Source organism: Melanerpes formicivorus, unplaced genomic scaffold (assembly GCF_026170545.1).
Source record: "Melanerpes formicivorus ecotype bairdi unplaced genomic scaffold, bMelFor1.0.p_v2 SCAF_8, whole genome shotgun sequence".
In the NCBI taxonomy this organism is placed as follows: domain Eukaryota; kingdom Metazoa; phylum Chordata; class Aves; order Piciformes; family Picidae; genus Melanerpes; species Melanerpes formicivorus.
Genome location: NW_027142360.1, coordinates 22180931 through 22196352, shown reverse-complemented (window position 1 = coordinate 22196352; position 15422 = coordinate 22180931). Strand labels below are relative to the sequence as shown.

At 40.7% G+C, this 15422-nt stretch overlaps 1 protein-coding gene across 2 annotated transcripts in view; it reads right to left on the bottom strand.

Moving 5' to 3' along the window:
• GUCY2C (guanylate cyclase 2C) overlaps positions 1-15422 on the bottom strand; it is a 43398-nt gene that overhangs the window by 787 nt on the left and 27189 nt on the right. For both annotated transcript variants that reach the window (XM_068142614.1, XM_068142615.1), the window contains 9 exons: positions 13392-13529; positions 9338-9426; positions 8511-8602; positions 6351-6509; positions 4802-4994; positions 4243-4417; positions 3214-3312; positions 2386-2480; positions 1687-1763 (listed from right to left, as the gene is read on the bottom strand). In XM_068142614.1, coding sequence (XP_067998715.1) covers positions 1687-1763; positions 2386-2480; positions 3214-3312; positions 4243-4417; positions 4802-4994; positions 6351-6509; positions 8511-8602; positions 9338-9426; positions 13392-13529 — 1117 coding nt within the window. The remainder of the gene's footprint in view (positions 1-1686; positions 1764-2385; positions 2481-3213; positions 3313-4242; positions 4418-4801; positions 4995-6350; positions 6510-8510; positions 8603-9337; positions 9427-13391; positions 13530-15422) is intronic.

Below are 15422 nucleotides of genomic sequence, written 5' to 3'. Positions count from 1 at the left end.
CATTTCTATCCCACATTGATTTTATACTGCTGATAAAAAGTGTGGGCAGAACCAAACTGAGGTTCTATATTTGGGAATAGAATTCAGGCTTTCCAGGTGGTTTTTCCCAATACTATGGATCAGAGTCTCTACACAGGAGGTCTCTAGCTGTGACATTATCAATCTTAAAACAAAACAAAACCATCATTTGCATGAAAATGAAGATGAATTAGATTCATGCCCAGTCACAACAGATTCTAGCTCTCAACACCATTGAGACTGTAATGCTTCTTGTGGCCTTCAGTAAGAATTGAATTGCAGAAGAATTTCCAATTTGATAATTCTGATAGTCTCAACTGATCATATTAATTGGCAACAGAAGTAAGTTGTATATTTGTTTTCACTGGCAAACTAAAATTTGCAGTATAATAGCTTCAAGTTGTACTGAAACACTGTCAATTCAATGCAGATGACAGCAAATTCCAACTTAGTAAAGAGCAACAGTACACAGAAGTTTAGAGGAGAAAGTGAGGAACTTCCACATTTAGTGAATCTGCAGGAAATGATGCAAAAGGCACATGAACTAAACACACCCAGTTACCCTAGCTTCAATTTTGTGTAGTTCCTCAGGAACAACACTTGTGCTGTTACTACACAATACTAATGCAAAATGATAGCTCAGTTGCAGGACATCAACTTCTTCAGCACACACACCCCCCCGCCCTGCCCCAGTAACTTAGCTAGAATAGAATTAGAATAGAATAGAATAGAATAGAATAGAATAGAATAGAATAGAATAGAATAGAATAGAATAGAATAGAATAGAATAGAATAGAATAGAATAGAATAGAATAGAATAATAAACCAGGTTGGAAGAGACCTTCAAGATCATCGTGTCCAACCCATGAACCAATCCAACCCACCTAAACAACTAAACCATGGCACCAAGCACCCCATCAAGTCTCCTGAACACCTCCAATGATGGTGACTCCACCACCTCCCTGGGCAGCCCATTCCAATGGGCAATCACTCTCTCTGTATAGAACTTCTTCCTAACATCCAACCTAAACCTCCCCTGGCGCAGCCTGAGACTGTGTCCTCTTGTTCTGGTACTGGCTGCCTGGGTTAGTAAGCTTTTGTTCGGGTTTTAAAGACTTCACACCTGTGCAATACTACAATAACTTTGCCTTTTCTGGCAGAACACTTCTCAAAATCCTTCAGGTTTCATTCATAAAATCATAGAATTGTTCTGGTTGGAAAAGACCTCTAAGATCATCAAGTCCAACCTTCAGCCTAACATCACCATGATTAAACCACGTCCCATGTGCCATCTCCTACGTATTCACCCACAAGAGCTCACAGGCATGACACACATTCAGTTGTGGTTACCCTCTCACTGTACTGTCACACACAGGTGTCATTAGGATTAAAGTTTTGAGAATATTAATGTTTTTCATTTTTCTGTCCACCTCTTATGCTTAACCACATCAGCATAAGCACTTACATGCACAAATAACCTTCAGCACAAGTATAGTCCTGTGTCATGAATAGTTATACATTTATATGCACATACACTGTTAAGCCTCTAACTACTGAAGGCAAGTTAAGTGGTATTAAAAAACCCACAAGTGCCAGGGAGGAACAGTGAAAGCTGAAGTGCAAAGACTGTGCATTTCTATTCTTATTTCACATATAAAACCATCTTACACAGAAGGAGGTGTTGGAAGATTGTATTTCTTGTCCTCAGTACCCATCAACCAGTAGGTAACCTCTGTTCCTCTGCCCTAAATATGTATGACAGAGAAGAAAAAGAAATTAGAATGTTATTTTCTGTAGTTAATTTACTTAATAATTTACTTAATAATACTACATAGCATATTGCTGTGTTTGCATGTTTTCAGTAACTGATGCTCACAGGAAAGGATTAAAAATCAGATGTGAGAAGAAAGAATAATGGGGGAGATACAGCTGCACACCCACTCTCTTTCTCCGTGACCTGAAACACATTATGGGAGAGGTGAGCTGTACTGCCTGCCCTCAGCTCCCAAACAGAGACATCTGCCAAGTGTAATAGAGTGGAATAGATGGATTGGTAGATAGATACTGGAGCAAGAGCAAATTAACAATAGATTCAGCCTCCCTTCTATCAGATTAATTCACAATTCTCTGTTACAAAAAGTGTGTCTCATTTATTCTCAGCATCTTTATGTTGCTGTAATTTTTGACTTAGAGAGATCTTCATTGCCTGCATTGTCTTTACAGAGGTATGTTCAACCAATAAGGACTGTGATACCAACTGATCTCCTAACACTTGTTCCCCCAGATGTCAATTAAGTTGCAGGATACTCAGCTCCGTATAAAATATCCCTCTTCATTGTGTTCTTGCATGCTCATGGTAAAGGTTACCTTCAAGTATGTTTCTCCTCTCATTTCATACTGGAATTGGCAGTCTGTTCTTTTGAGAATGTTAACAGTGGAACCATTTACATGAATCCTTAAAGCTAAAAAATAAAGAGAAAATGAAAGCTTGGCTTGGAAATGTATCACATAACCATGTGAAGTATGTATGAAAAATGATGCTACAGTAGAAGGGCCTCCAGTTATTAACACAAATTCTGAGAGTCAAATTAAATGAGAATCAGCTGTATGAAAAATCTGACTGCACTGTGTTAAGGGAGGAATAGCTTGATCTGAAATACAGGTGACTGTGATTTCTGATGCATTTAGACACCAGAAGGGAAAAGAATAATTGGGAGTGATCCATATAGAGAATAGCTACATGAAGACACTGAGCAGAAGAAGACAAACTGGCTCTTGGCACAGTTCCCTAATGATGACAATGAAAAACATAATAGCTTCAACTCAAAATATGCAGTCAGCATATAAATACACAGCGATGCTGTAATCCAATTCTAGGTCAAACTAAAATCTAAAATTCATAGAGTAAAATTAAATTCCAGACACATTAAGTATCATATCTTCCAGAGGAACTCTGCCAACGATCTACCCTACATACTCCCTGTCACCAGCACTGAAGCACAAACAGGAAACAATTCCTTGTTGCCCAGCAGGACAGTAAAATAATCATTCATCAAAACTAATAAGTCTTCTCTGTCTTTAAAACTTCTCTAAGTTGATACTAAATTGTTCCCAGCTGAAAGCAGACACTTTGATCACAAACTAACCAGTGGCCTGTGGTACTGTTACGCTGAACAACTAAAATGAAATCCTTACGCAAGCCTGTGGACTCCATCCGCGAAGCTGTGTTCACCGTGTCTCCAAACAAACAGTAACGAGGCATTTTTATCCCAACCACACCAGCTGCACATGGACCTAGAAATGGGATGCAGGGAATGACAAAAGGTAGATTAAAAGATTGTTTGGAAGGTGTCTCACTGTTTCAGAGCTGTTGCAAAGCTATTGCAGAGTCCAGTGGGTGCTGGAGCTCTGTGTTCTTCACCGATGGCAATACTCTCACTTCCCAAAGTATCTATTGGTCTCCTGTTCCAAACCAAGCTTCCCTCTGTTAGTCTTGCATGATCAAGTAAGAGCATAAAGAAGAAGTAGCTGCACACTGTTAGCTGTAGTTAAAAACAATTTCTGTGCAGGAAAAGAATTGTCAGTTTTGGAAGCAAGAGAAAAAGAGAATAAGCTTCATTATAGAGGGATGCATAGTGGTGCCTCAAGCAGTTTCCCAGTGCTAGAGTCATTTTCACTGATATGTTCCTTCTGGTGTTCAGCAGGTTGTTGAAACAAGTGGAAATAAGATGTCCCAAAGTACTTAGGGTAGTTGAGCTATCTGCAATTTGCCTTTGATAGAAAGTGTTTTTATGGGTAAATTAAGATACTCATTTCCACACAGGCTTGACAGAACTTTTGCTTCCAAAGCATAAAATATAGGCCCACATTTTTTGGCTAGACAAGCACGACTGGCTATGGCTGATCTCAGCTTTGGCTGGGGAGTAGCAATCTACATAGGGTTATTTGATATAACTGGCTTAATCATACCAGGAAAGATGGCAGTTCCTATTCCTAGCTACTGAGTTAAGCAATGAATTAATGGGTATGGGATATTTCACCACGCAGGGGGCAAACCAGTGGCTTATTTGCTTCTCTTCTCTTCCTCCAGGTACATTGTTTTCAACCTGATTCTTCATGAGGAGAGCAGTGAAGTGTGATGTACTACCAGATCTTCCATGGATGTCAATGACGCTTAAAAACAAGGCAAGAGCATTGTCATTGTGATCTAACACTACTGTGTACCAGAGTGAATTCCAATGCGAATCCAAACAGGCAGACCAGGCAGATGTCTCAGTTCAAAAGACCCCATGAAGCTGAGGATGTCCAGAGCCATCATGGAGATGTCTACTGCATGCCGGTTGCCATTCCTCTTTGGCAAGCCGCTCACCACCATGTAGGCATCACCAATGGTCTCTACCTGTGGAAACAAAGTTAGAACTCACAACCCACAGACATAGAATATGACATGTTTAGTTAAAAGCAGAAAGATTTTATCTGATCCTCTTGTTCATGATTAAACATCTCTTCCCTGGACAGCAAGATTGATTAGTTTAAGGCAGCTGACACCTTTTTGGCATATGAGTGATTATAACTGTACTCAGCATTCCAGTTAATGAATCTCTGACCAGCTGGTACAGACAACTTGGTACAAGCAGGCACACTGAAAGCATACTGAAATGAGGTAATCTTGACCTGTTTTCCTCCCTCTGTCTAGAAGGCAGATTCCCAAATTCACCACATCATCAAATTTGATTTGTGTGTCCCTTGGTTCTTAGCTGAGCAAAAGTGCAGAGCTGATCACCTTGTAAACATCATGGTGGTCAAGAATGTGGTCAAAGTTCTTGTAGATATCATTCAGCATATCTACCACCTCCATAGGGGTGCTGTATTTGCAGAGTGTGGTGAAGCCAACAATGTCACTGAAGTAGATAGTGACTTCTTCAAATAGTTCTGGCTCTACTAGGCCAGTCTCCTTCAAAGACTTTACTACTGGTCTGTGGAAACACAGAAGGCAGGAAAGCAGATTAATAGTGTTTCATAGTAAATGTATTTTTTTCATGCAACCCAACCACATCATCACTTTCTGTGCAGGAAACATCACATAGTTTGCTGAAAACTCTAGTTGCATTTTAGATGCCCATAATGCCTTTCAGCCAGGGATCTCAAAGCATTTACTAATGGTAATTAATGTGCTACACCCTTACAAAATCAAAATGTCTTAATAAGTGTAAGGAAACAGGTATGCAGAACTGAGCTTCTTGACTAATGTCAGACAAAGGGATATTGGGTCAAATTTAGCACTGACATTCTGAAGTTTCTGACAGGTGGACCTACATTCTACCCACACAATAAGTAAGAACAGACATATTTTTCTGTCCCCCCAGCACAGAAGTAATTCCTTCCTAATAATTCCATCACTGCATCCTGATCTCAGGTGGGATATCATAGTCTGATAATTTTATGGAACAAAAATTCAATACCATGACAGTCAATATCTATTCAGAGCAACCTTCATTTTCTTGCATTTCTAAATTCAGGGAAATACCTGTTCCTAGTGGAGATATTAGAAGAGAATAACTGAAAGAGCCCCCCAAAATTACAGGGTTTGTGTGATGCCCTGTTCTATCTACAGTGAGACGATAATAGAGAGCAGGAATAACACACAGTGGAAGGAAACAGATTCCTTTTCACTCAGTCTGCACAGATAGATCATTTCAAGTTTCCCCCCAAACTGGATTGAACAGATTATTTTTTATGAGTCATAAAATCAATACCCTTGACTACTTACATACCCTTAAAGCTAGTAATGACATACCAGGATACTTTTACTATTACAGATGCACACAGTACCAACATTACTGGCATTAACTGTATTATATTATCAATAATCACAGAATCACAGAACATTAGAGGTTGGAAGGGACCTCCAGAGATCATCAAGTCCACTACTTGCCCTATACCATACTCTGAAGTATCCATCCACTCTATTCTGGCCCAGTGTGGCCCAGCTCACCTCAGCCCCTCTGTTGCATTGCTAAACCCCAGCTTCAAGTTGGACTGCACCTCTATTCTCCAGCAGACCCTCCTTCTACTTAGCACAGTGCTGCACCAGAGCAGAGCTTTGTGATGCAGGATTACTGTAGATCTATGTCTTCCCAGGGAGATGGTGAAAAAGAGGTTTGTACTAGAGGGAGGGATCGTGTACACAAGAGGAAGTCGAGTACCATCCTGGCATGAAACTTCCCTGTAGAGGGGAAACACTGGGGACAATTTCATCTACGATCCTCTCTAGCAGAATCAGATTTGAGAGAAAGGAAGTAGAAGATTAACAATAATCCCAAGGCACTTACCTTGGAAGTAACATGAAGTTAAGCCTGTCTGCTCTGTCTCGCTCTGCTTTGTATAGCTCTGTCCTTTCCTCCACCAGGTGCTCGAGGTTCCGGGAATACATCTGTAAACGCCGGATCAGGGTGTCCATGTAGCTTTCATTGTTCTGGCCATGGTAGTTACTGCAGATAACAGAAATACACAGGAGCCAACAAGAAAGGTTAATGGAGACAGGTGCAAAAAGGGGCAAAAGAGGAACAAGAAGAAACTCCACTAGTTGTTTTCCCTGTAATTAGAATGGAGCGCCTCAAGTGCATCATTCTTTTTCTTGATTGGAGGGCTTATGGATATGAATTGAAAGTCTGTGATCCACACTTCTCATTTGGAGCTGGTAATTCATAAAGAACCCTTAAATCACCTAGCCCTGCTAATATTGTCAACTCTGGGGTACGTTGGGCAATCCATGAACATTCATCTGTAAAAAGTAAACTGACAAGCTGAAATTCTAAGATGAAGCTAAAACTAGTAGGTAAAAAATTGCATACAACATTTAGCTGGGGGCTTCAGCCAGAAGGATTAAGACAATTTGGGGTTGCCTGTGTAAAAGATAGAACAACTCAATGTAACAATTGGCAGCCCCTGGGCTAATTGTGCTCACAAGCTCCTACAGACTCCAGCCCACTAACTCCTGGAAGCAGAAGTGTAACACAAGCTACTCATAACCCCTCTTCGTGTGGCTAGCCTGCACTTACCAAAATAGTCTGAAAGCAGATGTGGCCAGGCTGACTGGAAGAGTCAAATTAGTATTGTACCCAACTGGATTTTAAAACAACTTTTAAAGAATCTTTATGTCTTACACCCTCCATAAGGAAAACAGTGTTGCATGTGGCAAGAGGCAGCCACTTTGCTCGTGTAGGATGGAGGCTTAGGAGCTGAACCAGGACATCTTTCTGTTACGCTGCAGTAAGATTGTTCAGCTGATACATTCAGTTATGCATGGTTCAGTTGTCCTTCTGCCTATGGAAAGTGTAAAACATTGCAAGTACTGTTGAGGATTGTTGACAAGCAGAGCTTTAACAACTGGGGAACAATTTGCCAGGAGAAGTAATTGAAAGCTCACTGTTTGAAATCAAAGATAATTAATTCAGATCAAGGCCTGTCAGAACAATGGACCATCAGCCAGGTGAAAGGCCTGTATGACCCCCCAGGGTTTATCCAGTTATGGCACCTGTTATCCTACAGCTTTATACCAACAAACCCTGTAATTAATACTTCTGGCAACTTACAACCCCAGTCAGCTTGATTTGGGACCATCCAAACTCATTTATGGTACAAACCAGCTCATCCAAACTTTCTAATCACCCTCCAAGCATTTATGTACATTCACTTCCCTGAAACTTAGACAACATGAGTCACTATCCAACTCTTCACTAGAGACAGGGGCTGACTTAGTTGAATGGCTTAAATCTCTAATTATCCAGCTTGCTACTTTAATAACATGGCAATATGAGGTACAGCAATTGTCTTACCTTCACTCAGCTAATGCATGCATCGGTGCCCACACAGGCACCCTTCACTCAGCTAATACATGCATAGGTGCCCCTGTAGACACTCTTCACTCAGCTTATACATGCATAGGTGCTCATGTAGACACCCTTCATTCAGTTAGTACATGCATAGGTGCTCATGTAGACACCCTTCACTCAGCTTATAGATGCATAGGTGATCATGTAGACACCATCCACTCAGCTAATACATGCGTAGGTGCTAATGTAGGCACCCTTCATTCAGCTAATACATGCATAGGTGCTCATGTAGACACCATTCATTCAGCTAGCACATGCATAGGTGCTCATGTAGACACCCTTCACTCAGCTTATACATGCATAGGTGCTCATGTAGACACCCTTCACTCAGCTTACACATGCACAGGTGTTCATGTAGACACCCTTCATTCAGCTAATACATGCATAGGTGCTCATGTAGACACGTGCACATATGCACATGCTCACCTACTTTTCTGACAAAGAGTAAAACAGGATCTAAATGAAGACACTCAGTTCTTCCACTGGCTGAATCATAATCACATCAGCTTACACAATTAAAAATGTGATCTTTCTAAAACTTAGGAGGAGTTTGGAGCATCTGAAAAATAAACCAAAACCAGAGCCCTTGCTGCTCACCTGAATATTTTAGCCAGAGTACTTTCAATTTTCTTAAAGTCAGGCCTTTTCTCTGGATCTTCCTCCCAGCAGCTCTTCACTAGTGTATACAACTTCAAAGAAAAATGTAAGGAAAGTCCACCTGAGTAATGGCTGCAGAAGGATGATGGTGCCAAACAGCACTAGTTCATTAGGGAATTTCCGGTTACTCTTGACTGGCAACATATTAAAATGTGTGAGTAACTGTTTTGAATCTATGGTGAAGACACTCATGCCAAACATCATAAACTTAACTCTGTGGTGACTACTGACATGGTGTTGGATTTGCAGTGCATAAATGAAAGGCAAATGAAATGGATCCAGTCTTGCAGCTGGTGCCAAATAGAGTTATTGACTTGGAGATAAACGCTGTGGTAAATATATTGCAAATAACCTGAGTTGGGGATTTTTCTGAACTTGATGATTCAGCCAAAAATAATGCAGCTCTTTGCTGAATATGTGAGTGTCTTCAATACAGACATTTTGCCCTGAGAAGGAAGCTTTAGTGGCTGTATAATCAGTGGAGAGGTATATGTGACCTGTGATTCATTGCTTTTTAAAGGTATCTAAAACAGGTCAGAAGAGTGGCACCATATAAGCATCCATTTCTTTCCAGTGAAATACTTTTCCTGATTATATTTCATTTCACTGCCAACAACTGTAGGACACCATTTTTTCCCATGAGGTTAGGGCATTTGGCATGAGATGTGCATAGCTTTTCATCCTCCCGTGATCATGACCATGAGCTCTACTTTGGCCAGGACTTCCACCCTTCACCCAGAAAATGGCTTAGTTAATTATTAGCTTACTTCCACCTGTTTTTCTCCCACTGTTTCCAAGGTCAGGTCTGGCCGGAAAGGCTTCAGTCCTTTGCCATTCTCCACTCTGTAAAGTTTCTCTAACACAGGAAAAAAGATGCAAATTTTTGAACAAACAAACAAACAAATCAAGACAAGAAGGACATTCCTTGTGGGTAGAGTCCTATGATGTTACGAGTTACTGTGCAAACAGAAGCCTTGAAGACGGCTCCCTCGTTTTGATGAGAATTCCAGCTTTGGAGCTTTCCTAAATTTATGGCACAAGATCAAAACAGGATGGCTTGAAGGCCCTTGAAAGCAAAATTAATAGGAATGTACATGAGTATTTATTACAGAATCACAGAATGTTGGGGATTGGAAGGGACCTCAAAAGATCATCGAGTCCAACCCCCTTGCCAGGGCAGGATCACCTACAGTGGGTCATACAGGAACATGTCCAGGCAAGTTTTGAATGCCTCCAGAGAAGGAGACTCCACAACCTCTCTGGGCAGCATATTCCAGTATTTTTTCACCCTCACAGTGATAAAGTTTTCCTTATGTTCATGTGGAACCTCCTCCGCTCCAGCTTGCACACATTGCCTCTTGTCCTGTCATTGGACATCACTGAGCAGAGCCTAGCTCTGTCCTCCTGACAATTGCCCTTTTTATAAACATGAATGAGGTCACCCCTCAGTCTCCTCTTCTCTAAGCTAAAGAGCCCCAGCTCCCTCAGCCTTTCCTCAGAAGGGAGATGTTCCACTCCATCATCTTTATGGCTCCGCACTGGGCTCTTTCAAGCAGTTCCATGAGGTCCTTCTTGAGCTGAGGAGCACAGAACTAGACATAATATTCCAGATGTGGCCTCACCAGGGCAGAGTAGAGGGGAAGGGTCACAGTAGACATGGTTATGGCATCTTCCCAAATGAATGTTGGGCATTATTAGTCTCAGCATGAAGTATAGCTGTATTAAAAAAACTATGTAAAAAGCCCACTGCAGCTTGATAAAAATATATGGAGACATACAGTTCTCATCAGAGCAGTTCAAATCATCCTGCAGGTGCTTAACCTCCTTAAAACCAGGCTGTTCATGTATATGGATTACAAACATTGCAGTTGTTAGCTCATCTGTTCTCTTACTCCTGAGATCTGGTCTGTGAAAGTTACTTGGCTTCTGAACACATCAGAATGCAGGATGTATTTGCATGACTTGATTTAAGCACAGTAAATGAAAGCTAAACCAAAAATTTCTCTCTTTGACCTCCTTCAGACCTCGAGAGTTCCAGAGGGAAAGAGTTAAGAAAGAGAAGCCATTTTTTACCTCAAGGGGAGAGAAAGAGAAAGAGAAACTGAAAGGGATCTGTGAACAGGCATGAAACCCATTTATTAATAAAGTCTGATTGCATTTGGGAGACAGTTTTACTGAAGGAAACATATAATGAGATGAGGAATGTTTATAATCATGTTGGTATGTGCAAGTCTAGAGTAGCTTGCAATGCCTAAGCATGCCCAGTGTGCATGATCACCCTAAAAAAGATGCAGTAGCTTCCAGATTTGTGGTCCAGAAATTACAGACTAGAGAAAGAGCAGAAGACTTGAGTCTCCTAAATACTGTGGAGTGGAGAGGCTGCTAAGAAGTCTTCTATGGGCTAAGAGACAGAAGAATCTGTGCAAGTTTCACATATGCAAGAGGAATGCATTTGATTTCCACACTGCACAAACCTGAGAGGGGAAGTAACAGCAGCTATTAGCAACACTGCAATTAGCCAGTGGCAAAAAGTAGTGGAATGAGGAGGCAGCTTGAACTGAGCCTTGGTACGTGACAAAATTTCACAGTCTTGAGCAGTGAAGACAGGGTTTCTACAGAAGAATGGAGCAACCAGCTGGCCTAACAGCTGTCTCACAGAGAAGTCAGTGAGGAGGACTATGACCTACTTCTATACATGAGAGATTCAGTTCTATATTCCTGCTGTCTTTGTGAAGTCTTGGAAGAACCAGCTGAGAAGCTGTCCTGAAATACCAGTATTATGTCTTCTAACTTGCAGAGATTAGCTTTTGATAGCCTAGCCAATGAAAGGCTTTCTGCAGGAGACTTAAAACCCAAAAGAATCTAACATGCAATGGGGACATTTCTTTGCCCATTGCCATTGACTCTAACTTGGTGTTATTTTCCCTCTTTTTATCATAGATGTTTGCACATTAATGGTCATTCCCAATTTGAACTGCTGTCTTCCAGAGTTAGATGATGTCACAAACAAAACTCAAAGGTGCTGGAATAAGTATGGTCTGCTGGCTTCCTGCCTCATCTGGCTAATGAATGAATCCAGACATTTAAATGAGGAGCCACTTCAGCAATATATAATAACACTCATTGCTTTCTGCTACATGAAATTTGATGACCTGCTGAAACTAGGCTGAACACATATATTCAAACTGCATAATCAAGAGTAACACCAGAAGCCATTAGATCAGCAATGCATGTTTTAGACATCTACTAATGCTTTTTAAGGAAAAATCTTGGGGGGTGGGGGGGGGGAAGCAATCTCCCCATGAATAGAAAACATTTTTAAAGTTATACTGAATCCAGACTTACCAAAAAGGCTTCAGGCCCAGTAAGTTTACTGCTGTATTACTAAACATGCTGATACGTGTGACTATCTCCATCAACAGCACCTAGAGGTGCTAAAAATCCTCTCAGTTGGATGGATTAACCTAATGCTATTTGAAGGTGGCAGTCTTTCTAAAATGACAGTATGCAGTGTTAAGAAACAGGTTGAAGTTAAAAGAAGGAAGCAGATTGTGGCTGTGACAGCCAAGGTCAAACACAGAGCATTGAGGATGCCATCACATCCCCAGAAGAGCCCAAAGCCACTGTGATGAGGCTAACTTCATAAACATTAGCATAACACAGAAAGAATATAACTGCTTAGCAAACATTTAAAAGAATGTGGTTTGTTATGAATTTGCTTTGTAAGCCAAAGTGAGCAAGGAAGAGCATTGCTCTTTCCATTCTCCATGTGTTTTGCAGTATGTGTAAAATCCATGAATTTGTGAGTATTGTGCCTGCCTCTTCCCAAGAAATAGGAACATGAAGACTTCTTTCCTCTACCTTGTCTTAAATGGAGTCCTGAAGAGTTGACTTGAGGGGGTACAGGAATTTCTAATCTCTTTTAGGTCTGGGTTTGTATTAAAGAGTTGGTGATGTGAAATACTCTGTTTCCCCAAATATGAACATAAATTTACAACTCCTTGGGATGACAAATGTGCCCCAGAAGTTATTCTCAAGTGTAACTCAGGAAAAGAGCTATTAGGTTGTTTAGCTGCTGCTCTAGGTGCTTTCACAAATGTGAGGCAGATCTATTAGAATGACTCAGAGGTAAAGACAATGTCTAAACCTGTTGTTGGTAACTGTCACTTAGGCAAATCCCAAACCCACACATGCTTTTATGTCAGTTCTCATAAATAATAATGCCTGGATTCTGGGAACTGAGATTGACTGGGCTGTTAGCCACTCAGAAGGAATGGCACAAAATGCACAAAATGGGGTTTAATGGGTGCACTTGGAGGAGGTGCTTACTCTGACAGAAGTTAAATGACTGAAGTTAATTCTGACAGGCTTTTGAATTGGCAGTTTGTACACGACAACTTTCTTGTGTCATGCTGCTGAGCTTTTGTTGCTCTGTGCTGACACTGCTGATTTATGATGCCTAATATGAGTGAATTATTCTATGTTGTGCATAGCTCGTAAAAGAAAAACCTTTGTGGCCCTTAAATGCTACAGTTGGTCTGGACAGCATTGTATAATGTTAACTTACGTAATGCTGTGACCAAGGTGAGGAGGGAAGGGGAAAGGGTAAGAAAACTCAGTGCAAACTTTATTTACAGAAAGAATAAGGACACATGCCCCACAGTGAGGTCCATCAAACAGGCTCTCTATTCATGACAAAATGAAAGAAGCAGCAGTTGAAGCAGCTATCAGAGGCAGTGCCCTTCACAAAATGTGGAGAATGGGCCAGTTACAGCTACACCATCTTGAAGGCTGCAATGGAGGAGAACTTTGTGGCTATACCTTTGTTGTCCCAGCAGTGTCCTGTGTAGAAGGTCTCCCTGCGCAGGATGATTTCCTGGGCAATGATCCCATAGCTGTACACATCACCCTTCTGAGATACATCAGCATGACGGAGATGCTCAGGAGCTGTCCACAGGTCTGAAAATCCAGATGGCAGTGAGGGATGAGGCAAAAGGGGAAGGGAGAGAAGAACATGAAAAATGAAGACCTTTCTCAGAGCGTCCATTTGCTAGGATGATATTCCATCTTACTCTTTCTATATCAAACCCACAGCCCACAGGTACTGTTTATTTCCTGGTTTAGCATTTTTCTGGAGTAGCTTACATCAATACAGCTTAGATAAACCTCTAATGTGGTGGGTTTCAGTTGTCTGGGATTTGCTGACCTTACAATTTTCCACTGTAGATGCAGACCCTCACACCTCCAGAAAAGTTATGGTTATTGGCAGGGAACTTGTTTTCCTTAGCTACCTCTCACGGGCATCCTGGTATTGAACTATGCATCTGTATAAGACCAAGGAATGTCAGTGCTAAAAAGGAGAAAAAGAAAGGGGGAAAAAGACCAACCAACCAACCAACCAAACCAAACCAAACCAAACCAAACCAAACCAAAACAAAACAAAACAAAACAAAACACTAAACCTGAGCCATAACTTTTTGAGTTAGATGCATGGAGTATGTCACACAAGATGTCAGATGAGAAGACTAATATTTCCTAGTGACTTTGATATCATAAATCTCAATAATTCTCAAGTGCTTTTGAGCCTGACATAATATTACCTGATCCTAACTACTTTTCCTTCTACAGCAATGACTACTCTGTATTTCTAGTGCAGCAAGCACCTCAAAACCAGAATGCTGCCATGGTATGACAGTTTGTTATGACACGCTGGTGATGTATCCTAACAGTGACCTGACCCTGAAGATAGTGTTACAGTATCAGGCTGCAACATCTAGCCACAAGGAGTCTATAGTTCTCTTGTGAAATAGTGAGTTTTCTTCAAGGAAAGAAATCTAATAACCAGAATGTTGAGGCTGCTTATTAGCACTGAAAGAAGAGAAATACATTAAGATGTAACAATAATGAACATTGAACTTTGTCAAAGGAAGAAGGAATAGAGCACTTTGATTCAGTGCACTTTTTGTACTCTTTTTTTTTAACTTCTCATGCTACTCTTGAGCATCTTTTTGTCTGCACATAATTTTTTTTTCTCAGCCCAGTTGCAGCCACAGTTTTTCCTCAGATTCATATACTGCAGTTATGGCACAGTGCTGTGCTTATTACAAGCTCCCTAAGCTCCACTGTACAGATTCAGAGGACATCATTTCAGATGGACTCATCTTTTCACTCAAGATCTAGTAAGAAGGAAAAGATGAGTAGAAAGGAATGCTCTGTTTTACAGAACTACCCTGTGAATATGAGATGAATAGAAACTATAAAGAAAAGCTGTTAAAAATATCCCAATCTGATTGAACACAGATTTCTAGATTCCTACCTAAGGAACAAAAAGCATTAAGGTTATCATTGCATACCATTACAGAGTTTCTTAGGGATGATCAGAGTCACAAGTGTTAGTGTTTAAATTAAATCACAGAGCACGGTATAACACATAGATCTGATCAGTGGCAAGATCATGTAGTACTTAACTCTTTCTTCACATGAGTTTACTTAACTCTTTCTTCACATGAGTTTAGCATTACTCTTGAACAGAGCTGTTTGAATGGAGACCTTGGATGCTGAAAAATTTCTTGCATCTCAGCCAAAGTATAAGTTGAAAAATCATCTTTCATTTCCTTCTCACCTATACTGCCTAATTTCTTTCCCTACCTGCTAATAATTCTCTTATCTCTTATTTAAGTGAAGAGAGTGTTTTCAGATATCATTTGCATGACAGCTGCTACGTGAAACAAAATCATATTGGATGTTTTGTATTGTGTATAATTTGTTACTAGGCCCTGCTGGACTATGAATATAAGGAAATTCCACTGGGTTGGGAACCATGAAGGAGAGTCCAACTGGGGACTGGTTTTA